The sequence below is a fragment of the Vulpes vulpes genome, chromosome 11, assembly GCF_048418805.1.
Source record: "Vulpes vulpes isolate BD-2025 chromosome 11, VulVul3, whole genome shotgun sequence".
Lineage (NCBI taxonomy): Eukaryota > Metazoa > Chordata > Mammalia > Carnivora > Canidae > Vulpes > Vulpes vulpes.
The window spans coordinates 58,977,619-59,005,471 of NC_132790.1; the positions used below are offsets into that span (position 1 = coordinate 58,977,619).

Sequence of the window (27,853 nt, forward strand, 5' to 3'; positions counted from 1 at the left end):
AAGCACAGCTGCATCTCTGAAGGCCCCAGTATGAAGAGTTTTTGTTCCTTTAGGGAACTAAAAGAAGGCCAAAGTGGCCAGAGCAAGGGAGAATCTATGAAATAAGACTGGAGAGGTCTGCAGGCATGTAAATCTGTTCGTGGTTGTATTTTTTATATGTTTTTATGTCTTGGTGGATTCCTGTAATTAAGGTGATCAGACTTTGACGTTTAATGTTAAGTTGATTTTTATGTATATTATTCTACTTTCCTTAAACTGTTAACTACTTGTCTTGCCTTTCACTCATAATAAGGATTACCAATTTAATAGCTGATTTTATTTTCATTTATTGGTTACCAGTGAAAGTTAATATTTTTGTGAATTATTTGTGAGTTATTTTTACCATTTTCAGTTGGGATATTGTTTTTTGAATTGATTTGTGGGGGTCTTTTATGAGATAAAGTGTTACCTTTTTCATAGTGTTTTATTCATATTTTATTTGCCTTTTAATTTGCTGTAAGGCCTGGATTTTGCTTGCTGCTAGAAGGAAACTGATGTAGTTGGAAACTTCATCATAGCAGTTGAGAGTTGATTTTAAACTTATATCAAGAGAAACTCGATTTAGTCTAAGCCTAATGAATTTCCTTTAAATACAAAACTTTTTCCAAGATGTAAGGAATTTCAGCTTTACTAATTTTATCCTGCTATTAAATTACCATTTTCAGAGGCATATAAGAAAACACTATATTTCACATTGTAAATCCTGTGGGCTGTGTACCTTGAAAACAGGAAGCAGTATATTTGAGATTTACTTGATTTTAGTTTTTTTTTTTTTTTAAAGATTTTGTTTATTTATTCATGAGAGACACACAGAGAGATGCAGAGACATGGGCAGAGGGAGGAGCAGGCTCCCTGTAGGGGCCCAATGCGGGACCTGATCCCAGGCAAAGGCGGACCTGAGCCAAAGGCAGATGCTCACTGCTGAGCCACCTAGATGTCCCTACTTTATTTTAGTATAAAGAATCTTTGTTTTCAGTAATGACAGACTAGATTACTCAGACTAACTGCTAAAAACAAGAAGAAATGTTAGTAGTAGTATGTAAGAAGTATGTAGGAAAAAAAATCACTTAAAAAAAGAGTCAGCATGATTGTGGTGAATTGCCAAGCCAATGTCTAAGGGAAAGCCAGAATCCAGAGAGGTAAGAGTGGTCTTGGTAAACCAAAACCGCATTGCTTTTGATTCTGCACCTTTGCAGGGTGAGGGAGACCGAACATGAGTCCTAAGACTCCTCTAAAGTAAATTATCTTATAGGAGACCCTCCCCACATTAGCCTGGAACCCCAAAGGGCTGTACCCTGTGGGGAGAAAGGGGAGGCTAGAACTAACCTGCCTGCTCACCATAGGAGACGATGTGGAAGGTTGTCTTGGCACTGAGCTGAAAGGGTCGAAAGGAAAATAAAAAGTTTGTTCCAGAGAAGTGGAGGCCACAAACTGGCTATCATGTAGACTTATAGCCCAAAGTCATGGAGCCTGTATAGATCAAGTCCTTAAGCCGTGAACTTGGTATAACATGGTCCTCCACTGGCTATGCCTCCAGATAACCTAATAGAAACAAATTTATATTTACCTCAATGAAGGGATCTTTATCCCACAGATGAATTTTCAAAGGCAGTGAGCACCAGGCAGAGATAACCAGGCATATAAGGAAGTGATTCCAGTGATAATAATATGTAAGAGAAGTTTACTAATAGTTCTGTCATTTTTTTTCTTTACAAAGTGGTTCTAAAAAGCTAGGTATCAGATCATTTATTCTGTCTTGGGATCTGATCATTTGAAATTTTTTCTGGCCGAATGAGATGACATTGGAATCAGTAACTTCATTGGTCTCCATTTTAAACTTTTTGAGTAGCAGCCTGTGTTCTGTTTATTCCTATCATTTCTGTAATTTTACAAGATCTGGCCTAATGACAGTGGAAAATGTAGTATTAGGATTTGCTCAAGTCCACTGTGGCAAACTATTCTGGAGGTGTCAGAATATAAATAAAGTTGAGATTTTTTTCCTTCCCATATGTTACTCAGATATTTTGTTTTAGGAATTTCTGAATTGAACTCATAACCTAAATGTTTTGTCATGGCTTAGGAGGCAGCAAGCAAGATATCACAGACACTCTCCCCTTTCCATAGGCTCTGCTTGCCCAGAACAAATTGTTTCATGACTATATATATATATCCATTATTTTAGTACATAAAAACTTGTCAAATGTATTTGCACAAAATATGATACATGAGGGTCTTTTTAAAAAGCAAGAATTTATTATGTAGGTAAGCTTTTTATAGAGTTCAGCTATTTGATTGGTCATTGTTTTTACTTAAATACTATCCAGAGGATTTTTTTTGCCTTTAATTTGAAAGAATAGAAACAGAAGTATATGAGATAGCTACACTGTATGAAAAGCATTCTTTCCTAGACTAGTCCTTGCTAAATTCAGATGAGGTATCTGAACTATCCCAGGAACTTGAGACATGCATGCAATCACTAAGAACTAGCTGCTCAGAGAGATACTAGCCAGCAGCAAACAGCTTGCCTTGCTTAGAAAATCTTGAGGGATATTTGTCCACTGATAACTTACCATTTTGTGTGTTTTTCTTCAGGTGATGCCAACAGAAAACATTGTAAGTTCAAGCCTGATCCCAACATCCCACCAACCTTCAGTGCCTTCAATGAAGACTATATTGGGAGCGGGTGGTCACGAGGACACATGGCTCCAGCAGGAAATAACAAATTTTCATCTGTAGGTATATATTTTGGGAAGGATGGGAATGTGGGGCTGATAGTCTGTATACCATAGGACTTGGGCATTAAAAGCATAGGAGTCAAACCTTAAAATTTGAGAATTACTACTCTTATTTTGTATTTTCCTTTCTGACTTCATTCTTTTTTTTGCTTAGATAATGAGATATTCTTAAACAAGTTGAAAAAGTAAAGCTAAATGCTATATGTAAAAGAGAACTGGAGAGCTCTTAGGAGCTAATTATATATTCATTTTTATTTTGAAAAATTTCAGACCTGTAGAAGGGTTGAGAGTACAGAAAAAACATTTTTGTCTATAGAAAAATTGAAAAGATAGTACAGCAAACACTTTTTTTTAGGAAGGGGGAAGGAGCAGGGAAAGGGAGAAAGAATCTTTTTTTCTTTAAAGATTTATTTGTTTATTTATTCATGAGAGACACAGAGAGAGAAGCAGAGACATGGGCAGAGGGAGAAGCAGGCTCCATGCAGGGAGTCTGATATAGGACTCAATCCCAGGACTCCAGGATCACACCCTGAGCCAAAGGCAGATGCTTAACCGCTGAGCTACCCAGGTGTCCTGAGAGAGAGAATCCTAAGCAGGCTCTACACTCGGTGTGAAGCCTGATGCAGGCCTCAGTCCCATGACCCTGAGATCACAACCTGAGCCAGAGTCAAGAATTGGATGCTTAACCTACTGAGCCACCGAGACGCCCCAGCAAACCCATTTTGATATGTTTTCTTCGTATATACATACATATGTATGTATGTATATGAAAAGTCTTTTTTAACCATCAACAGTAAGTTGTAAACATCATAACACTTTATTCCTAAATAGATTATTCAGAATATTGTGTCATCTAAGAATGACAATATTGGTATACATGACAAGAGTATCATACCAAGAAGTGTGTGTATATGTATTTTGAATATTTTTTTAATCTTTGATATACAGTTCATACTCCGGTTTGCCAAATTGTCACCGTTGTGTTCTTTACAGCTTTTTTTTGATTCAGTATTCAGTCATGAATTATATACTAAGTTGTCCTGTCTCTCTAATCTCCTTTACCTTAGGGTAAGTTATCTGCCAGTAAAAAGGAGAGAAATATATTTTATGACATGGATATTTATTGCATCAATCGTTGGTGATTATTGTCATTAAGGTAGTGGTTTTTAACCTTAGATACTCATTATAATCACCCAGGGATGTTTCAAAAAATCCTGATGCCCAGACCTAGAGCAATTAAATCAGAAACTCTAAGGAGTGGAACCTAGACACCAATATTTTAAAGTTTCCTGGGTTATTCCAGTGTGCATTCAAGGTTGAGAACCACTGCTTGAAGAGAAGATAATTGACGGCATTGGTAGTTAATACAGTTCAGTAGAAGGAAGTGATAGTGACAGCCTGGTATTTATGGGTCAGGAGTGTGAAATGAATGAACACAGTGGCCAGAGATTGAGAAGAACAAAGAATTCTTCTCTGCCACTTTTGAACTAATATGTTTGTATTGTATTCCTTAAATAAATTTTCTGTAAGTTGACCTTTGTGGAGAAACTCTTTGCCAGAGGCTGAAAGCCAGAATTTATCCTTTAGCCTTATAATAGAAACTTTATTCGTAGAGTCTGCATTACAGGTTTGAATTTTAAGAAGTACAAAGAAAGCTAGCACACCAAACTACTTTTTTTTTTTTTTTTAGAAGATTTATTTATTTATTTTTTAATTTTTACTTATTTATGATAGTCACAGAGAGAGAGAGAGAGAGAGAGAGAGAGAGAGGCAGAAACACAAGCAGAGAGAGAAGCAGGCTCCATGCACTGGGAGCCTGATGTGGGACTCGATACCGGGTCTCCAGGATCGCACCCTGGGCCAAAGGCAGGCGCCAAACCACTGCGCCACCCAGGGATCCCCCAAACTACTTTTTTATATCCCTTTTTTGAATAATCATTATTGAGCTTTCTGACCTGGAATAGCTGTGACTTCCATTTATTTAAACAAGTAGTCATTGTAATTGCCTAGAGCTAACATATAAGGAACTGGCCTTCTATGTCTCTAAAATCTCAAAGGGGAAGGCATTACTTTGCAGGTTACTATTTTTATTTCTTTTCACAGAAAGCCATGGCTGAAACTTTTTACCTTTCTAATATTGTGCCTCAGAATTTTGATAATAATGCTGGATATTGGAACAGGTGAGTGGTGAGAGTTTTAAAATGTGATTCTGTGGGTGATGAATGATGTGCCAGGAGAATATACTAGTGTACTCATTAACTGTTGCTCTTTATTTATCAAAAGCTAGCAATACTGAAGGTAAGTACTTTGCTGTGTGTTGGGAGTTCAGTTGTCTGTGGGAGTACAGATTTCAAAACAGCCAGGCATATTGATCCTATTTACCACCGGCCAGAAGTCAAGTCAAACTGCTCAAAATATTGTACTGAGGAAGAGATTTTTGAGTATGTCCAGAGGACACCATATTTTTTTCTACTTGTATTTCAAGAGTTGCTGAGCCTTTAAAAAAAAAAAAAAGTTTTGGTACAATTAAACATAACTGTTAACCAGGTTTTTTTTTTTTTTTTTTTTCTGTTAACCAGTTTTTGTTAAAATCTATAACTATAAAATCATCTGGGCTTTTTTGCAAGTTTCTTGACACTTCTAACGAGTTCTGTCAGGGATCTCTTTAAGCATCTAAAACTAGCACTGATTGAGATTGTTTCAGGCTATTACATTTTCCTCAAACTACTTTGTGGTTTAAAATAATTAAGAGAGCACCCACACTCAAGATGAACAGTTGTCAGTCATGGCTACACATTTGTTTTGTCTACATACCCTCTCTTCCCCCACTCATTATTTTAAGCAGGTGATAGCTATGTTATTTTATCTATAAATGTTTTAACATATTTTTAGAAGATAAAGAGTTTTTAAAAATAGAAACAAAGCATGATTATTGCCCCTAAAAAATTAAACAGTAATGCCTTATTGCCAATTTTACAACTTAGTGTTCCAATTTCTCTGATCGCCCTTAATTTTTTTTTTTTTTTGGTTGATTGGTTTGAATCAGAATTTGAACAAGGACCACACATAGATATGTTTTTTTAGTACTTTTAAAAATCTATAGGTGAGGATGCCTGGGTGGCTCAGTGGTTGAGCATCTGCCTTTGGCTCAGGGCATGATCCTGGAGTCCCGGGATCGAGTCCTGTGTCAGGCTCCCTGCATGGAACCTGCTTCTCCCTCTGCCTGTGTCTCTGCCTCTCTCTCTGTGTCTCTCATGAGTGAATAAATAAATAAATAAATCTTTAAAAAAAATCTGTAGGTAGTTTCTCTTCCTCTTTTGTTTTATTTTGTTTTTTTTTTTTTTAACCTTGCAGATTATTTGTTGAGGATCTGGGATTTTTGTCTTATGGAGTTTCCTCTTTATTTTGTCTGGCCGCATACCTGTGGAAGCATTTAACATTTTCCTTACTTGGGACGCCTGGGTGGCTCAGCTGTTGGGCGCCTGCCTTCGGCTCAGGTCATGATCCCGGGATCTGGGATCGAGTGCCGCATTGGGCTCCCTATGAGGAGCCTGCTTCTCTCTCTGCCTGTGTCTCTGTCTCTCTCCTTTTCAGTCTGTGTCTCTCATGAATAAATAAATAAATCTTCAAAAAAAAAAAACACCAAAATTTTCCTTTCCCAAGGAATATATTTTTGAGAGGGTAATTTACTTTATAATTAGGCATATATGCTGTGAGTTACAGTACTGTTGATTTTACTTTTTAGATAAGGAAGTTGAGGGATGATAACATTCATTGTTATCTCTCATAAATCTCTCCCATCTGCAGTATAAGAAAGTACATGTTAAACCTACTTGCCATTTTTATCTAGTAAATTGGCAAAACCATTTTTTTTTTAAAGATTCTATTTATTTGTTCATGAGAGACACAGAGAGAGAGGCAGAGGCACATGCAGAGGAAGAAGCAGGCTCCATGCAGGGAGCCCAATGCGGGACTCGATCCTGGATCCCAGGATCACACCCTGAGCCAAAGGCAGATGCTCAGCCGCTGAGCCACCCATGCATCCCAGCAAAACCATTTTTAAATGATAAATTCCAGTATTGTAAAGATTGCTGTGAAACTGTGGTGTCGTATTTTGGAGTTTATAGAGTAAATTGGTTCAATACCCTTAAAATATTGCTTTTGCATATAATCAAATGTTATTAAAGTATAATCAGTAAGTAATTCTGGCCCTTGAAATTTATCCTAAGGAGTGTTGCATTATATAGGAAATGTTAGTATAAACTCAATTGCCTTACAATAGAAATGGTTAAATAAGATGTATCAACTTGTTGAAGTGGTATGTAACTCTTGAGAAAAGTTTGAGAACTACAGAATAGAAAGATAAGGGAGAAGATGAAACAGAATTTCAGTTCTAAAATGTACATTGAATGCACACATGAGATAATGTAGCTGGTTGTGAGTATGTATAATTTTTAAGTTTTCTTGTGCAACAAAGAACTGGGAAAATAATTGTTTATATGGTTATAATGTTTTGTGCAATATTATCTTGTTCACATCATTTGTCAAATTCAGCATTCCCTATATCTTTCATAGGGATTTGATATGGTTTGCTTCTTTTCTGCATTTATGTTTGTGAGAATATCACACCTTTTTTCACTTTGTTTTTCAGAATAGAAATGTACTGTCGAGAACTGACAGAGAGGTTTGAAGATGTCTGGATAGTATCTGGACCGCTGACCTTACCTCAGACTGGAAGTGATGGAAAGAAAACAGTTAGTTACCAGGTAGGGACATGTTTTAACATTCAGGCTTATGTTGTTTGTATGAGATTATAATTTCATTCTGTATTCTACTTTTTAATTTTATTTATTGAACACCTGTTGTTGGAATAATAGGCAGAGGGGATATACTGATGCATTAAAAAGCAACCACTGACTTAAAGGAGCTCACAGTTGAGAAAGGGAGAAAAAAAACAAAACAAAAACAAAAAAAACGGGGGGGGGGCAACCCCGGTGGCTCAGCAGTTTAGCACCGCCTTTGGCCCAGGGCCTGATCCTGGACACCCAGGATCGAGTCCCATGTCGGGCTCCCTGCATGAAGCCTGCTTCTCCCTCTGCCTGTGTCTCTGCCTCTCTCTCTCTCTCTCTCTCTCTCTCTCTTTCTCTCTCTCTTTCTCTCTCTCTCTGTCTCTCGTGAATAAATAAATAAAATCTTAAAAAAATAAAAAAATATAAAAAAGGGAGAAAGACTTATTATCAGTTAATCACTCTTACGTGTAATATGCTGTACTAGAGATAAATACATAGATGAAGGGGTATCGCAAGAGGACTGACCAACTCTATTGGTGTGGGTTGGGAAGACTTAACAAGGAAGTTATTTTTGAGCTAGATCTTGACAGATGAGTCAAGACTAAACTGAATCAGAGAACAACCATAGCATACACTTGAATCTAATGTAATACTGTCAACTATACTGGAATTAAAATTTTTGAAAATGAGGGGCAAAAAGAGTAAACTGAGTCAGGAGGGGAGCATGGGAATTCCAAAAGATGTAGCAGTGTAAGCACAGGATGTTTGTGATTAACAGCATAATGGAATTCAGGTATCATTGATAAAGATTAGATCTGAGAGTACAAAAAAGTATGGATGCCTCAAAGTAGATGAGGATTTCTATGATAGGTAGGACAGGGGCCAGATAGTAAAGGGCTTTGTAGTCCATGAAGGTTTGGATTTTAATTTTTAGATAGTAAGAAGTCATACATTTTTTTTTTAAGCATGGGAGACATTTGATTTGTTTTGGGTTTTATAAAGAGTATTCTGACAGCACTGTGTAGAGAGGTAGAGGTAGGTAAGGAAGGGGTGTTGAGAGAGAAGTGAGAGATGAGGAAATGAATGGGACATTACTGCAGTGGTCCATATGAGAACAGATACAGGGCCAAACTCAAGCAACTGGAGTGAGGATGATAAAGGAATACAGGAAAGCATAACCACAAATTAACTCTTTGGGTGAGGACATTTAGATGGCAGTGAGTGAAAAAGTGGGAGGAATGGCTTTTCTTTTACACGCTTGAGTTTTTGTTTTTTTTTTAAACAAAGGTTTTGGGGTGCCTGGGTGGTTCAGTTGGTTAAGCGTCTGCCTTTAGCTCAGGTCATCATCTCAGGATCCTGGGAAAATTGAGAATTGCATCTAGAGGGTAGCTGAATTGATACAGTGATGCTGTGAGTTCTGTACAGGGTGGGGAACCAAGTGGAGTAAGGAAGAAGAGGTGATAGAGTTAGTAAAGAGGGATTGAAGGACTTCCTGTAGGTCAAAGAGATGTATTCGGAGGGAACACCTAGCTCAGCTCTATATTTAATAAATATTGATTAGGTTATATGATTACTTAAGAGTGTGTGATAAAACTGAATGACCTGAGAAACAGATTTAGGAAAAAAAAAACCCAAAACTTTAGGGTGTGTTCTGTCCCACTTGATGAGTAAGTATCCAGGATGTTCACATAGGTTCTCACAACCTCAGAATATTCCAGGTGTTCTTATGGGAGGGCAAGAATGGCAAAGGAGTCAGAATTTTATTTTATTTTATTTTATTTTATTTTATTTTATTTTATTTTATTTTTTTTATTTATTTATAATAGTCACAGAGAGAGAGAGAGAGAGAGAGAGAGGCAGAGACATAGGCAGAGGGAGAAGCAGGCTCCATGCACCAGGAGCCTGACGTGGGATTCGATCCCGGGTCTCCAGGATCGCGCCCTGGGCCAAAGGCAGGCGCCAAACCTCTGCGCCACCCAGGGATCCCCAGGAGTCAGAATTTTAAGCAGATTAATTTCTCTCCTCTGATCAATTTGCTAATTTAATTTTAGTATTTTTTGTTACATTAGAAGAAAAAAATTGCTTAAAGCTTCCTATATTTTCTTATTTTTAAAAAATGAGTTATTCTTGATCTTTGTTAAATCCTCTTTACTCTTACCATTGGAAAAGAGGTTCTTCTGACTTTGACTCTTTTTTTTTAAAGATTTTATTTATTTATTTGAGAGAGAGAGAGAGCGCATGTACATGGGCAAGCCTGGAGAGGGGCAGAGGGAGAAGGAGAAGCAGACTCCCCACTAAGCAGTGAGCCCGATGCGGGACTCAATCCCAGGACTCTGGGACCATCACCTGAGCCAAAGGCAGATGCTAAACCCAGCCACCTGGGTGCCCCCCTGACTTTGACCTATAAACATTAAGTGATCAAGTTTGTTTTTTTTTTTTAAAGATTTTATTTATTTATTCATGAGAGAAACAGAGAAAGAGAGAGGCAGAAACACAGGCAGAGGGAGAAGCAGGCTTCATGCAGGGAGCCCGACATGGGACTTGATCCCAGGACTCCAGGATCACGCCCTGGGCTGAAGGCAGGCACTAAACTGCTGAGCCACCCGGGCTGCCTGATCAAGTTTGTTTTATGTGTGCTTTGCTTTCATAAAATTGAAAGCTTACTGTGTAGTAGAAAGTATATTGTTTTTCTTAAATTGGATATAATTTTTAAAAATAGAACTTACACAAAATATTATGTATCTGCCAGTTCTTTCTGCTCAGTGGGCCTAGAAGCAGTGATATGCAGTTTAGCAGTGAGCAATACCTTAAGACCAGATCTTGTTTCTAAAAAAAGCAACTCCTACTAGAAGAACTGGGCATGTGAGGAAGTGCCTGATTCCAGGGGTGGTACAGGGAAAGTACAAAATGGAACATCTTGTGCCAGAAAGCAAGAAGTGCTCAAATGGTGGGGACATGTCAAAAGGACATAGACATCAACTTGCAGGAGTTCCACCTTACTGTGTCTGGAGCTATTTGGTATCAAAATATAATTGACTATAGACTTATTGAGTTGAATACGAGTCCTTCTTCTTCTTCTTTTTTTTTTTTTTTTTTTTTTTTTTAAGATTTTATTTATTTATTCATGAGAGACAGAGAGAGAAGCAGGCTTCATGCAGGGAGCCTGATGTGAGACTTGATCCTAGGTCTCCAGGATCAGGCCCTGGGCTGAAGGCGGTGCCAAACCGCTGAGCCACCTGGGCTGCCACGAATCCTTACTTCTAATTCATAAATAAATACATGAGTGTAAGGAAAAACTTCTGCTTACTGTGTAGAATGTCAGCTAATAAATTTATAAGAATGAAAGAGTTAGAAAAAATCATTTTGGGACACCTGGGTGGCTAAGTGGTTGAGCGTCTGCCTTTGGCTCAGGGCATGATCCCAGGGCCTGGGATCAAGTCCCACATCAGGCTCCTTGTGTGGAGCCTGCTTCTCCTTTTCTGCCTATGTCTCTGCCTCTCTCTGTGTCTCTCATGAATAAATAAATAAAACCTTAAAAAAAAATCATTTTGCGATCATCATGGCAGTAAGGGATTCAGACAAGAATCATCAGTGGATGCTAAAACTAGTGATGCAAGTTTTATGGGAAAGAGGAAGTTTATATAGTTAAAAGTCTCTCCACAGATTACTTATTTTTTTTAAAGATTTATGTATTTATTATTTATGATAGACATAGAGAGAGAGAGAGAGAGAGGCAGAGACACAGGAGGAGGGAGAAGCAGGCTCCATGCTGGGAGCCTGACGCGGGACTTGATCCTGAGACTCCAGGATCGCGCCCTGGGCCAAAGGCAGGAGCTAAACCGCTGAGCCACCCAGGGGTCCCCCACAGATTACTTATTAATAACAAAGCAAGAAATGGTAACTGTACAGTGGAGAAACTGTCGTTAACCAAGTGATCAAGATTAATACTGTTAGTAATGGCATTACTGATAAGCTGTACTTCCTGGTGGGATGCCCTGAGAAGAATACAGGATCACTTCTGTGATATTTCTGCCAAAAAGCATAACATTGAATCTCACCATGCAGAAATACCAGGCAAACCCCACTGAGGGTCATTCTGTGAAACAGCTGCCTTGTACTCTTCCAAAATGTTAGCATCATAAAAGACAAAGGCTGAATAACTACCTTGGATAAATGGAGACTAAAGAGTCCTGAAAACAAAATACATTGTGTGATCTGAGGTCAGATCCTAGATCAGAATAGAAACGTGATGAAAGAGGACATTATTGGACAGTTGGCAACATTTGAGATACGTAGATTAGATCACTGTATGTTATCAGTCTGTTAAGTTTATTGATTTTGATAATCATACTGTGGTTAAATTTTTTTTTTAATTTATTTATGATAGGCACACAGTGAGCATACTGTGGTTATATAAGTGAATGTCTTTACTCTTAGGAAATACGTCCTAGAGGATGTGTCTATGACTTATTTTCGAAGGGTTTATGGAAAAGAAAAATAGAGGAAAAGAGAGTAAAAAAGCGTATTGGGCCAAGTGGTAACAGTTGGTGAAGCTGTGAAGGGCACACAGGTGTTCTTTGTACTAATCTTATAAATTCTATATTTGAAATTGAGAATGAAACATATATATATGTATATATATTTTGATGTATCTTTTCTATACAACAATCCTGCACTACACTAGAGTATATAAAACCACCCACTAAAGACTTACCTTGCTTCTCCTAAATAGTTCATCAGTAACTGCTATTCAAGTCTTTTTTTTTTTTTTGCTATTCAAGTCTTAAAGAGAGTTTTAAAAGAGACTTGTCAGCTCTCCTCACCTGAATTAGTGCCATGGTGATAAAATGTGTGAGAGCAGTTAAGATCAGCTTCCTGAAGAGTAGACTTTGAGTAATAATCTTGTTTTTGGTTTTTACATGAAAGCCTTACTGGTCTTTGGTCTTTATTTTCAAGTTCTGTGCTCTGAACCTGTACTGTTAGTTTCCCATGTCCATATTAATTCACAGGACCTATTCATGCTCATTAGTAAATCTTTAATCCACCAAATCTTCCAAGTACCTGTCATGTGGGAGGAGGAATGTATACAGAATTATAAATGACATGCCTTAACCTATACTCTTGACTACTTTCTCCTTTCTTTCCTGGATTTCACGTCCACAAGTTATCTCTCTCAATTTCTTTGAGTCAGCAAGTGTTATCAATTCTCTTTCTTAATAACTTTTACTCAGATTTTGCTGAAGCTCTGAACACCTGCAGTGTAATAGTAATAGAGGCCTATGGTGACTTTCTCTGCCTCCCTTTCTGTTGGGGCCAGTCTGTCTGGAGTCCAGAAATCATGACAGAGAAAGTATATATTTTTGTTTTTCTCATCCTCAAAACCATCAGAAATGAGTAGTACCAAAAGAACAGAAAAGGAAACTTCATTTGTACTGAAATCAGGAAATGTCCATAGTCATATCAAGAATGTCACAAATAATATCTGAAAGATAAAATACATTTGGACTAAATTATAAAAGGTCATTAAAAAAATTTTTTTTTACAGATTTTATTTATTCATGAGAGACACAGAGAGAGAAAGGCAGAGACATAGGCAGAGGGAGAAGCAGGCTCCACACAGGGAGCCCGATGTGGCACTCGATCCCGGGACTCCAGGATCACACCCTGAGCCGAAGGCAGACGCTCAACCACTGAGCCACCAGGCGTCCCAATTATAAAAGGTTATTAATTTGGTATGTGTTTTTTTTTTATCAAAGTGTGGGGCAGAGTACTGGAATTAGTAAGGAAGTTTTTAGTAAGGAAGAATTTCTTAGATTCTTTTTTTTCCTTTCTCTTCCATAGAACCTTAGAGAGCAGATACCTTTCTATTAATTTTAAAGCCTTTGAATCTATTTTTCATTAATTATATATTATGTTAGAAGTTGTGAAGCTAGAGGCACCTGGGTGGCTCAGCAGTTGAGCATCTCCCTTTGGCTCAGGTTGTGATCTCGGGGTCCTGGGATACAGTCCCACATGGGGAGCCTGCTTCACCCTCTGCCTATGTCTACCTCTCTCTCTCTGCATCTGACATGAATAAATAAAAATAAAATCTTTTAAAAAGTTGTGAAACTAGATACTTATATTAAATGTAGTTTAATCTTGATGCCCACCCCCACCCCCCCTCTATGGCATTGAAACCGTAATTGCCAATCTCTCTCTCTCTTTTTTTAAGATTTTATTTTATTTATTTATTTGAGAAAGAGAGCATGCGCATGAGCTGGGGAAGGAGCAGAAGTAGAGGGATAAGCAGACTATGCTAAGCTGAGCCATCCAGGTGCCCCTGTAATTGCCTATCTTTTAATGAGCCTTGAATTTAAACTTTAAAAATTTGTTGTTAAAAAATAAATAGAAATTTGTTGTTATGGAACTATATGTGAATAGTAATGAAAATGTTAAACCTTAAACATTAAAGTATATGATATCATAATGAAATTCAAATAGTATAATATATGAGTGAGAGGAATAGTCAACTTCTGGTCCCAGTTCCACTGTCCATTTTCCTAGTTCTTCTGGTTATCTCTCTATCTGAGAATAACGGGTGCTACACTGTATTTCTTAATTTCGATTTACCCATTTTAAACAGTCTCTGTTGATGCTTTTACTATGTAATATATGAAATTTCTTTAGTTCACTTCACAAGCTGTTACATTATGTGTCATTCATGTTATTTTTAGTTTTTCTATTGGTAAATTTTACATCATAACCTTTATATAGTATACTTATACCTTTACTTCTTGATCTGTTATTTATGTATTGTTGAGGTTTATAGCATTTACACTTGAGTTTACTAGTTCTAATTTGGTCTGAGCTCTGCCTATAGCAGAGATGTAAAACAGAGTGTTCCTGGGTCATATCCAGCCCATAGATTATTTGATTTGGTTCACATAGTATGTTGTTTTTTCATTAGTTGGTAATTTTTCATAATTGGGAAGAGATTTCACACAAAAATCCAGGTATTAGGTTCTCTTAAAAACAGATGACTCAGAAGGACAAACAGTGTATGTTCTCATTCATTTGGGGAATATAAATAATAGTGAAAGGGAATATAAGGGAAGGGAGAAGAAATGTGTGGGAAATATAAGGAAGGGAGACAGAACATAAAGACTCCTAACTCTGGGAAACGAACTAGGGGTGGTAGAAGGGGAGGAGGGCGGGGGACGGGGGGGAATGGGTGACGGGCACTGAGGGGGACACTTGACAGGATGAGCACTGGGTGTTTTTCTGTATGTTGGTAAATTGAACACCAATAAAAATTAATTTATTAAAAAAAAAGAGTCCCATGCCGACATTTAGCTTAATGATTCATATGGAATTTTCACTGTCTTTAAATGGTGATAAACTAGTCACTTTGGCTAAATGAATGATATTGCCCACAAAGATAAATACACTTAATTCAGTGGTAGTTCTACAATGTTCCTAATAAATAATGCATTCTTGGGTTCAGGAGATGCTGAATATATCCTGGACCAAGGAGTAAGCCAATTACACTTTGATACGACATCTACAAATAGTGGTTGTTTTGTGGAGAGTCAAATTTTTATATAAATTTACTAGATCACCACATTCAATAATGCTACAAAATTTTGTAGGTAAGTTATTTATTTCTGGCAAACTTTTCTGAGTTTATTGAGATTTTTTTAAATCACAACCTGAAAATACACAGTTCTGTAATAGATTTATTAATACCTCCTGTTTTCTCTTTGGCCTGTGACTTATACAAAACACTGGCTCTGGCATAAATAAATCCAGAAAAACACTCTAGATCCAAACAAATTCCAGAATGGCCCAAAGTACATTAAAAAATATTTTTAATTGAAGTGGAAATTTGACTACCAATTTAGTCTCCTCAGGCTTTAAATACCAAGATGTAGATTTGAAGTCATACCCATGCTCCATTCTTCACCTTCCCACCTCTCCACCATGTATAGCACCGAGGGTAAATTTAGCATCTAAGATAAGATGAAAGAGTTAAATTCAAATAGTCCTTATTCACCATATTCCCTCTCCAATAGTGCAAATGACTCTAACCATGACCAAATCAGGGAAAACAAAAACTGGATGAGATAGCAGACCACACCTGTTAAGCATAATGCCAAGCAGATTGTAAGAACTCAATAAAGTATACCTGTATTATTTTACAAAAAAACAAAAACAAAAACAAACAAACAAAAAAAACCAGATGACTCAGACACTTGGCACATATTCCCTTAGGTGCACTCACTAGATGAGAATAGTAGCTTTCTCCTTCAGTGGAGCCCATGTTCCTCCATTCATCATAGTCTTCACCTGGCCCATTTCATCCATTTATATTTCCTGCCTAGCCCTTGTTGGTCTTTGAGTTTTATAATCCTGGCTCTATTAAAACTGTAAAAACAGCATGTATAGTATGTGAATCTTTAAGTAGAATGTTTCGATTTGGGGATCCCTGGGTGGCGTAGCGGTTTGGCGCCTGCCTTTGGCCCAGGGCGCGATCCTGGAGACCCGGGATCGAATCCCACATCGGGCTCCCGGTGCATGGAGCCTGCTTCTCCCTCTGCCTGTGTCTCTGCCTCTCTCTCTCTCTCTGTGACTATCATAAATAAATAAAGATTAAAAAAAAAATGTTTAAAAAAAAAAAAAAAGAATGTTTCGATTTGTTAAGAAGTAGGTATGATCCTGTATTAAGTCTGTGCCACTGGAGAGATAAGTATTACCACAAACAACAAAAATTTGGGAGATGGAAAGTAAAGGAGACAGGGTATTATAATTGCTATTTTAAAAAATATAATAATATGCTTTTACTTTCTATTGCAGACCATTTAACCTTTCTATCATCCTATTTTTTAAAAAGGTAAATCAGTTTCTTCTTAAAGATATTCTTGGAATCCTCTGACTTCTGTTCTAATATGAACTGTTTGTTTCCTCCCTTCCATCCCTTTTCTCCCACCCTCCCTTTTTTTCTTCCTTTCATTCAGCAAATATATATTAAGCTCCTACTGTGTACCTGGCACCATTCTAGGCGTTTCTGATAATAGCAGCAAACAAATCTGTATGTTATATGGAGCTTAGGTTATAGTGGAGGAGATGCACAATAAACAAAATGCCATATTAGAAAAAGAAAACACAAGGTTGGAAAAGAAAGACAGAATAGGCTGCTAAGAGGAAGTGAGGCTGAGCAGAAACCTAAGTGAAGTGAAGGAGGAGTAACGTATATGAGGAGTTTTCCAGCAAGTGAAAAGACACCAGGGTGAAGTTAGCTTGGCATATTTAAGGAGCTGCAGAATGCCAGTCTGACTAGAGCAGAGAGCACCGAAGAGGAGGAGGGCAAGGTAGAGAGGGAGGCAGTGGGAAGAAATCCAGGTTGTATTCACAGAGCGCGATGCTATTTGATCAGGATAGTGGCATAATCTGTTTTAGAATTTTTATTTTATTTTATTTTATTTTATTTTTATTTTATTTTTATTTTTATTTTTATTTTTATTTTTATTTTTATTTTATTTTATTTATTACTTTTGTTTAGAATTTTAAAGCCTACTCTGGCTGCTGTATGTGAGGAATAGAAGAATAGCTGGACCACCTAAAAGGCTGATGGAATAGTCTAAATGAGAAGTAATAATGGCTTGACTAGGGAGGTGGTGGTAGAAATGGTGAGAAATGGTCTCATTTAGGATGTCCCTTGTAGTATAACGGATGGTACTTCCTAATGGGTTAAGTTGTAGACAAAGAGGTAAAGAGTAGTAACACTAGCTTTCAGTCTGAGATCATGAAGATCAGAGAGAAGCAAGTCTGGAGGCTGGAAATCAGGGGTGGTTTTGGCTGTGTGAATGGGAGATTGTTTGATGTCCAGAGCAAGCTATGTGTTTGGTTCTTAGGAGAGGTTGAAGTGATCTGCTTGGGAGTGGTCAGCACAGCAGATGGTATTTAAAGCTGTGATGAAATCATGTAAGTGAACATAGATGGGAGAGAACAGATCTGAGTTCTTAACCCTGGCGGGCTCAGACATTCAGAAGTCAAGAGGAAACAATTTTTGAGGCAGAAGAAAAATCAGGGAAGAGTGGTGTCCCTGAAGCCAAGTGAAGAAAGCATTTCAGGGAGGGAATGATGAGTGAAATGTTGAAGGAATGATGAACTGATCATTGGACAATCTCTATAAGCTGTTGTAGTTTTAAGTCAGCTGCACATCTCTCTGTTTCTTTACAGATAGCTATTAGCTTAGGTCCCTTTTATCTTGGGCTCCCTCTTCCTCCTTCTTGGATTCCTTGTTTTGTTTTGTTGGCGTACATCCTCAGATTCTTTCTGGAAGAGTCATTGGATGGTAAATTTTCTTGCTATGTGACAGGCTCTCCAGGACAGTTTTATGTACACTGTAAAGTTTGAGAATCATCCTTTTAGGAAATATTTTTCTAGCTTCATCCTGGAGGCAGGACAAGGGCCTGCTGCTTTTGGTCACGCAAGAATTCTGTAGGTGGATTTGTCTGTCTCACACCTTGATTTTGACACCCTTTACTTACTGGAGCACAATGTAAGGGGCTGTGAATATCCAAGCTTTGACTCCTTCCTCTTTGTTTTATCTAACATGTCAGCATCTCTGTCTTCCAGAAATTCATGGCACTTCTTAGTCCACTAACACATTACTCTGTCATTCTCTGTACTTGCATGAATTGTTTCTGTGTCAGGCCTGATTGCTGCCATTTTGGGTGTGTATGTATATTTTTTAGATTGAGGGAAGAAGAGGAGCATAAGCCTGGGCCCAGGTTGCCATCTTGAACTAGAAACCTCCTTTAATATTTGTTCATTAGTTTTTCGCACATCCTTGGCAAAGCAAGTTGATATTTTTAAACATTTCACTTTGAAATAATTTCAAATTTGTAGAAAAGTTGTGAGAATAAAGAACTCTCCTACATGTTTCACCTAGATTCATTAGTTGTTACCATTCTGCAGTGTTTGCACCCTCTTCTCTATGCATACACCTTATACTGATTAATATCTCAATCATTCAAGAGTTCATTGCAGATATCTTGTCCCTTTCCCCCTAAATACTCTATTCTCTCCCATAACCACCATATAATTATCAAATTTGTGAAATTCGACATATAAGAATATTATCTGGAGAATGGTCCATTTTTGCATTTTGCCACTTGCTCCAATAATATTCTTCGTACAGTTTTTCCCCCCAGATTTGGAATGAAGTCCAGGATCATGGATTGCATGCATTTAGCTGTCATGTCTCTTTAATCTCTTTAATCTTTAGTCTTCTTTAATCTCAAACGGTAGTTCCTCAGCATTTTTGTGCTTAATGATGTTGACATTGTTAACAGATATAGGCCAGTTGTTTGGTAGTATGTTCTTTAAATTGGGTTTGTCTCTTGTTTCCTCTGATTAAATTCAGTCATGTTTCTGGTAGAACACCCCAGAGGTGAGCTTGTGTGCCCCTTGGTGCATCACAACAGCATGCATATACTATCTGGTTGTCCTGTTATGGTGATACTAACTTGGATCACTTGATAAAGGTGGTGTCTTCTAGATTTCTTCACTGCTAAGTTATCATTTCCCCTTTGAAATTAATCAGCTATCTTTAGAAGTCATTTGAGACTGTGTAAGTATTCTTTTCCTCTTCAAACTGTCACCTGCTAGTTTTAGCAGCCACTGAATATTCTGGCCTGAATCAGTTATTACTATAATTGTTGGCAAGTAATGATTTTTTAATTAGTATTTCTTTTATTTTTAGTAATTGACATTCTACTGTAGGAAGAGCTTTTCCTTCTTATTTATTATCAGTATGAACTGATGGATTCTTATTTTATTCAATGAATTTTAATCAGTCTGCTGTGTACATTTTGATGCTCAAATTGTCTCCAGTTTGGCCAGTGGGACCCCCTTCAGGCTGTCTCCCGTGTGCTCTGACACATCCTCATCATGTTCTTAGCACTTCTACTTTCTGGCATAATGTGATATTCCAGGCTCATCTTGACCAGACTCTGGGATCAGCCATCTCTGTAAGGAGCTCTGGTTCCTTTTAATGGGGTTTAGTATTTAGAAACCAGGATCTGGATGACAAGTTGATTCTTGAGTGCTCGGGCTGCTGTTGGCTTGTCATGTGTGTTCACCACATTTATTTTTAGCCTTTTATAGTGGGTAGAGAGAGAGCCCCAAAGAACATAGTATACAAAATCTATTGCCTCTAGTCGTTCACTGTCGGGAAGGCCTTTTTTTTCCATCTTCATTGTTCCTTGGTGTTTTTTTGAGATTTATAGACCCTGGTCATAAAGAAAGCACTTACCTGTGTGTGTGTGTGTGTGTGTGTGTGTGTTGTGTGCGTATGCATTGGTGAATGTTGATAGGAATGTATCTCCCTGGAGAAGAATATTGTTTTTCTTTTTTCTTTTAGAGTCGTATCAAAGTGATTTATTTTTTTATATTTTTTCACTAACAGCTCCTCTGTAGTAATGGAGCTTTTGTTAGATGTGGCATTATTTTTTTATATTAAATGATTTCAAGTGGAATTTTAAAGTTAAAAATCTGTGGTGTACCTATTAGCATGAAGGCAAAATATGATCCTTTGGTAAATTAAATTGGAAAAATTGTTTCAGCTTGCCATTTTAAAAATTCAGTTCAGCCAAAAGTTTTTTACATATGCATACACATATATACATACACGTAAACTTAGGACAATTTGGTTAAGGAAAACAGACATGGGAGGCAAAGCTAGCCGTGGGGAAGAGATAGGAGAAAGTAGGATATGTGCTGAAAAACAGTAAGTTCCTCAGACAGTTGGGTTAGAGCTTCATACAGGGAAGGAGACAGAAATAAAAGGAAAAGTTGGGGCCCAGTGACCAAAACCTAAACGCCCAGCTCAAAAACATTCAGGCTGCTCTCTAGCAATTCATAATAAAACAGTTGTGAATCAGACCACATCCTTTAGTGATGCTGAAATAGGGGACATAGCATTGCCCAGCCCTAGAGAGCAGTCTGTTCCTCTCAATGAATAAATATTTGAATTGTGAATTCCTGTTTTCAGGGGAATGTCTTGCAATTATGTATGTCTGTTAGAATGCCTGGGAAGTATTTTCTTTTCTCAGATCCAGCCGTTTAATATTTATTGCTTGTTTACAACTATATTCTGAATCTGATTTTAGGAGAATATAGCTAATAACAAGAGTGTTTATTTAGTTTTCTTTCTAGACAATGACACATGTATGCGTATACTGTGGAGGGAGTAAAGCAAATGAACTGGTGTTAATCTACCATCCGGTATATAAGCAGTCTTAGACATATTGTCTCATTCAGTCCTCACAAGCAGTTCTTACAAAGCAGTATTGGTCATCTTCTTTTATATGCAAAGAAATTGAGGCTTAAAGGAGTCAAGTCCAAGTCACATAGCTAGTCATTGTCAAAGGGGAGATCCAAATATGGATCTGTCTACTTGTATGAGAGCTGCCAGTTATTCTATAGCATTGTTCTTCGAAGCTTTCAAAAGTGTACAGTAAAGGAGTTGCTGTACTTTTCCCATATAGCAGCTTAAAGCTAGGAGGTAAAAGATGGTCAGAGCAGTTGCAAGTGATTTTTGCTAGCATGCAAAAAAATAAGAACAGAAAATGGGCCAAAAGGAGGATCCCTTATAGCCAGGCAGAAATGTCTGTTAGAATATACAGGAAAGGATCACAGTGTCATAGGACTTGAGTGAATGTGAGCCCAGGGGAAGATTAGTAGCAGTGATTTTATCAGAAGTGAGTCATCTGACAGCTCTAATCAGAATCACCCCCTTTATTATAGCTGAGGTCATCCATGTGCTTTCTCTGATGTGCCTGTTGCAAGAAGAGATTGATTCCAGACAAGTGAAACATACCTGAAGATTCTGGCCCGAACATTTTAATTGACCTGACAAGAAAGTGAGCTTCAAATTTTTCAACTTGGTGGTAGTGGTGGTAATGTTAGAAGTACTTAACAGTCTGTATTTTCATCTATAGCATTACTTTCCAAACTAATTCCAAACCAGTTCCTAGAGGGGGAGGAAATTAAAAACATGCCTCCAGGAATCTTGAGGCATCCCTGAAGTGATCCAGAAGTAATTTTTTTTTCCCGAAATCTCCTGTTGTCTCTTTAGGCAGAGCTTTTGTTCATTTCTGTAACTGTTTTAATTGAAAACTAAATGATTTTTACTGGTTAAGTATCTCCTTACTCCCACCCAAGTAGGATTGACAGTCTGGGAAGGTGGTGCTTGTGGTACTGTGACTTGGCAGTCCCCAGCCTCCTTATCCAGAGCAGGTGCCCAGTGTGAGCAGCACAGTCTCCCCAGGTCTCCGCTGTCGCACAAGTTCCTCTAGAGGCTTGGCACGCAGCATGAGGGTTGGCCACCTGCCTGTTGACTTTGCCACACATCCTGACTCCCTTCTTTCCTTATTCCTCTGTCCTCTCAGGTATGGAGTCCCTATTTATTACACTGTCATGGTTTCTTTCTGTCACTTGATTGGATTGACTTTTTAAGAGTTTGGCCTCAATGTGTCCAGCAGTTTTATTTTTGGTTTTTCTTTTTTATCTTCCCAGGGGAATGTAAACCAAATATATCTATGTGATTCTAGCAGGTACATATATTTTCCTTGTGCTGCTGCTTTACTTATTTTATTTTATTTTATTTTATTTTATTTTATTTTATTTTACTTTATTTTATTTTATTAATTAATTTATTTATTGCTTAATTTTATTTATGGCACAGTTGCAGTATGTATATGACCTGACAAATGGCAGACCTATCCTGAGTATTGTTTGTTGCCAGGCTTTTCTGGCATGAGTCAGCATGAAGGCCCAGTTTTGTGTGTGTGGAGCTGGGGCGGAAAAGAGCAAATTGTCATTTCTGTCTCTTGGACGGAAGGAAACTTCAGGCCAGCAGGTACGAAAACTGACTTGAGGTTGTGAATGAGTGCCAGCTTTATAGGTGTTCTATATATGTGTTTTCCAGTTATATCCAGTTGATTTCCAGTTTTTGTTACAGTCTTGGTAAGAGTTCCGTGCTTTTTGGTAATTTAACAGCAGTGAGGATTTCCTCTGTAGTGTCAAGGCCAGGACTTGATCAGGTCTCTGGGGTTCCAGTCCCTATCAGTTTTTAGAAATGTTTTATGAAAGACTTCTAGTTTTCCCAGACTAGGAGAATTTTATTATGTAGGTTGAGTTGTTTACAAAAAAGATAGCTTTAAAATTAGTTTTTTTTTTTAATCTTAAATTCAAGGAAAAAACAGCAGATTTTCTTAATTTCCAAATGTTGCTGGTTCCTATTTATTTATTTATTAAAAGATTTTATTTATTTATTCATGAGAGACACAGAAGGAGAGAGAGAGAGAGAGAGAGAGAGAGGGAGAGAGGGAGAGAAGGGCAGAGACACCGGCAGAGGGTGAAGCAGGCTCCAGGCAGGAAGTCCAATGTGGGACTCGATCCTGGGACTCCAGGGTCACGCCCTGGGCCGAAGGCAGGCACTAAACTGCTGAGCCACCCAGGAATCCCCGCTGGTTCCTATTTTAAACAGGTTACAGATGTTTGCTTCCTAAGAACAAGGGAGACTGAATCAGAGAAGATAGTGGCTAAGTTTTCATTTTTCTATTTATTTTTAGGGATAGTATTTTGCTCCTCGTTGGAATATTATGCGAAGGTTGTGGGTGAGATAATCATACCCTGTTGTTCTTAGTAGGCATTGTTGTGTCCCTTGAGGGTTCTTAAAAGCAGTAATGGATGTCCTCTAGCTCTTGTGTGAGTTTTTGAAGACCTAAGATTTTTTGTTAGAAGTCATTTTTTAAAATGTCAAATTCCTTTACTTTTGGCTGGAGTTTAATGACTCTGACTAGAAGCCCAGCAGGTGGGCATGACAAATTAATTATTCTTGAAATTTGTTATTTGTAGACAGAGTTCAGGAGGAGAGAAAACAATCAAGTGAATGGTCTAGAAGGCTCCTCATACTGGGAGTCCGAGACTGTGCTGCAGTGGTGGAGGTGTCCACCAGGTGGCATCAGGGATTTGCTTTACTGTTGGCTCCCCAGCTAACCCTTGATCCCCAGTTACACTTCTGCCTCTTGGTGAACTATGGCTCAGCTGCAGCTGTGCCCTCAGTTCCGGTCCCTCACTTCCTTAGTGCTGTCTGTACTCTATATTCTGCCTCCCATGAAAGCAGTAGGGATTGACTCTTCTCGGTAAGAAGCTTCTTGAGAACAGACACCAGGGCATTCACTGTAAAGTGTGCTTCTTTGTGTGTTTCCAGCAGTGCCAGCCATTGCCCCTATGAGTTGCATTGTTGAATTAACATCTGTTGGTGATCTGTGGGCTATTGTGAACCTCCATAGAGTTCACCTTCAGTGTTTTTTGCCTTGAAGAGTGCATTCATTTTCCCAGCTGCATAAATGACTTGTTGTAGGGGTATTGGGTTTTGTGCTTGTAGATTGTGTATTTTTGTGAACTTTAAAGTGAACACTTACCAGCCACTTTCACTGACTTTAGAGACTAGTTACAGAAATCAACCCTGTAGATGGGGCTTCCCCGTCTGCAGTTTGTCTTGGCAATGGAACCTCCATGCATGCCAGACAGCAGATAGCCATGGCATTCTTAGGCTATGTGCCATGTAGGTAGGAACTTGAGAAAAGCAGAAAGAATCCTTGTAGCCCTCCTCCGTCTGCCTTATCTGGGCTCCCAGCAGGGCCTCCTGTGGCAGGCAGGTTTGATCAGGAGCAAATGCCTACTTGGACCAAGGAAGGGTCCGGGAGGGGTAGTAGTACGCATACATATTGTAGTTGAATAGTATCATTTTATTGGAGACCATTAAGGAAATGGATGTTCAGTTTTCCTTTTTCAGAAAACAGATATGGCTTTTAAGCCAATTGGAAGAAAATTTGAACAGGTTCCTTGATAATGTTATTTTGTTATTAGAGCTGACCTACACAGGCAACCAAGTTGTTTGCAGGACTGACCCTGGCTTCTTTGTTATATGGATACCTTTGCAAAATGTTTGGTTTGAGGACACATTCAGAAACCTTGTGTTTGATAATAGGCCCAAGAGTGTGCAAAAGTCTGAGCAAGCAGCATTTACATTTGCTTAATTTAATTTAAAAAATGAGCTACAGTCTAGGCGAAACCAGAGCTAGTAATACCAATGTAGTATGTCTGGCTGCTTTTCCGAGAGCTATTTGTTTAGCTCCCTAGTGAATTTGATAAACTAAGGCCATATTTTTATTTCTAGAGCTGGGAGTTACCAAGCTGGCAGTTTTGACCTTTGAATGTTTAGAGCACCAGAAGTTCTGACTATGTGATGAAGAGAAAATGACAGCATTTCTTGCCTATTAAAAACCCAGGACATTCCTTTGCCCTTTGTCCTACAAACAGCAGAGGATGTGGCATTATTTTTAAAAATATGATCAGAAGCTACCTGTTGGATGCTCATCTTTTCTGTGAATCTGTATTTTGGTTTATCATTACCTTTGGCATTTGAATTTAAATTCATTGGTGGGGTAGCTTATAAATGCCTTTTCAGAAATGTTTTGAAAATATTTTCATGAAAAATTTGGACACTGCTAGCATGAGTTAGCATTGCTAACATGGTTGCTTTGTTTTTAGGTGATTGGTGAGGACAATGTGGCAGTCCCCTCGCACCTTTATAAAGTGATCCTGGCTCGCAGAAGCCCAACGTCTGCTGAACCGCTGGCACTAGGGGCCTTCGTGGTGCCCAATGAAGCCATTGGCTTCCAACCCCAGTTAAATGAATTCCAAGTGAGCCTTCAGGATCTGGAAAAGTTGTCAGGACTGGTGTTTTTTCCTCATTTGGATAGAACTAGTGGTATCAGGAATATCTGCTCTGTGGACACCTGTAAGCTCCTGGATTTCCAGGAGTTCACTCTGTACCTGAGCACAAGGAAGATTGAGGGAGCCCGATCAGTACTCAGGCTGGAAAAGATCATGGAACATTTGAAGAATGCAGGGATTGAACCGGATGATTCCTTCATGAGCCGCTATAAGAAGAAGCTAGAAGAACTCCAAGCTAAGGAGCAGGCAGGAATCCTGGAGAGAAACTCATCTTAGTTTTTTTTTTTTTTTTCCTCAGAAGATATGTGACAGCATCTGTAATGAAGCAAGTGTGTCCTCTTCAGGCTAGTGCATTTTAGTAGCTTTGCTTGCTTAAAAGAAATGATGAAATCCTAAATTTAAGACTAAATTTCGCCCCAAAAAGGTGAAAGATCCAAAAGTTTTGTCAGTTTTTATTTGATGCAAGAATGGATTATTAAGGGAACCGTAGGACCTGCGGATTGGGTGCTGATCTTGTGTTGGGTTCACACAGGACTCTGGACACAAGATGACCTGGTCTTTGTGTCTGTCAGGATGTTAGCGCAGGAAAGCATTTTATTTTCATGCCTCCGAATCATGCACGGTCTTTGATGTATCTGCTCATCTTTCCTGGAGGCCAGTGTCGAATGTTTTCTTTCTCTAGGACCTGAGTTGGTCTTTGAGGTGGCATTTGGATACCCTCTGTGTACTGTCCTGTCAACATTTATGATAGTGTTACATATTTGTTTCTTGCTCCTTCTCTCATAGAGCTTCTGGTCCTCCATTTCTGTCCTATAGAAGCCTTCAGCTACACTTTCTGCACACGTAGCGTGTTCAGTATACCAAGCTCATTGCTTTACAGCAATTCTCCGACATAAATACCACTGCCCTCATTTTACGTGTAAAGAAATTAAGCCTTGGGGAGCTTACGTATTTTGTCCAGGGTTCACCTTTCCAAAGAAGTAACCCCAGAAATAGGCATGTGGGGCTGAGAAGAAAGACAACATGAAATAGATTGAAATAATCCTGACACAGAGGCTTTTGACTCAGAACTGTATTCACATGGGAATCGGTGATCCTGGACCCGTTTGCTAAGAGGGGTCTGGTTTCTTGTCTGTCATCGAGTTAAAGGGTCCTGAATGTCCTCTGACTTGAGCCCTCAGCTCTTTGGGAAGAAACAATCACAGGTGTTTGAAAGTTAGAGGGCATTGCTTTGTGGGGTTTATCAGAGCCCCTACTTGCCTCCAGGAATGCAGTTCTTTTAGTGACCAGATGGTGCCAAGTTGATATATTCTTTGCTTTTTAAGGTGAGCAATTTGTTCCAAAGATTAAGGGACCTAAAAGTCTGTGCCCACAGATCCAGGGGCTCACGATTTGCTTCCCTGGGTAGTACGGGGCAGGCAGTGCTTTGAGCCAAATACTCAAAGACAATTCTCACTATTTTTAGGGGAAACAGCAACTTTTTTTCTGAGCCATGTCTCTGCATTTAGGTTTACATGGAATCCTTTCCCCAGCCTACCATAAGTATAGGCAGTGAAATACCTTACCTTAAAATAGGGCCCAGGAGCTTGTCTAAATGTACCCTAGCTCTGCTGTCTTTTCAAGTGGTATTACAAAACAGTTTTTATGGTGTTTTGTGTGTTTGTAACAAATGCCAAGGCTTTAATATAAAGGTAAGATGATAATGATTGACCTTGTTCTCCTTTATTTGGATAAAAAAGAAAAGTTGGGGGGTGAGAACACAGCCTGATTAATACCAGTCTGTTTTATCACACCGATCGCCATTAGCTTATGCCAGTCCTTCTCAGGGATAAAGAGCCAAAATGTCACTGTGACCAAAAAATATGTTGTGCTCTCCTTGTGGGAGGGGTGATGATGGGACCTTCTGGTGTAGTGTTGTCCCAGAGCCTGAGGGGGCAGCTCTGTGGGAGAAGTCCTGCATCTCCAGAGGTGAGCCCCCAACTCCTTCCCCCACGTCTGGCTCTGTGCCCAGTTCTGGCCTGAATTTCTTTCAGCCTTGGCCTTGCCATGCTCCTCTCCTGTCCCTCCGCCTAGATGGTGGAGGATCTTGATTTTTAGGTCAATAAATTGAAGTGCTTTAGGTTTTTAGTATGAAAAGTGCTGCTTGGTCATTGTGAAAAATAGAAATCCATGCTTGTAATAAAAACAAAACAAAACAAAAAAAACCCAGCAGTCTCCCAATCTTCATTTTCACGTGGAGGAGTTGTATTGGTGTACAAGGAGTGATGCTTGACTTGTCTGAACACTTCCGTTAAGATTCCGTTAAGAGTTCCTCCAGAACAAACTGAAATGTAAATACTCGGCAGAGCTTAGAATTTTCCCCAGGATCAAATCCCTTCAGCCTACCCCTGTAGGACTGCTGATATTTGCCCTCGGATGCAGGAGAACCCCGGGCCACTCCCCAGCACCAGGTCTGTCCCCTGATTGAATAAGCTCCTCATTACCCACGTGAACCAG

At 38.7% G+C, this 27,853-nt stretch overlaps 1 protein-coding gene and 1 long non-coding RNA gene across 2 annotated transcripts in view; both read left to right on the forward strand.

The window, feature by feature from the left end:
• EXOG (exo/endonuclease G) overlaps positions 1-27,561 on the forward strand; it is a 30,574-nt gene extending 3,013 nt beyond the window's left edge. The window contains exons 3-6 of the mRNA XM_026001000.2: positions 2,632-2,771; positions 4,878-4,954; positions 7,426-7,540; positions 25,172-27,561. Of these exons, the coding sequence (XP_025856785.1) occupies positions 2,632-2,771; positions 4,878-4,954; positions 7,426-7,540; positions 25,172-25,633 (794 nt within the window). The 3' untranslated portion in view covers positions 25,634-27,561. The remainder of the gene's footprint in view (positions 1-2,631; positions 2,772-4,877; positions 4,955-7,425; positions 7,541-25,171) is intronic.
• Positions 13,182-21,445, forward strand: LOC140594440 (uncharacterized). Its single transcript, XR_011995229.1, has 3 exons — positions 13,182-13,296; positions 16,397-16,433; positions 21,356-21,445. It is a non-coding gene; the product is annotated as an uncharacterized lncRNA (long non-coding RNA).
• Positions 27,562-27,853: the final 292 nt, after the last annotated feature.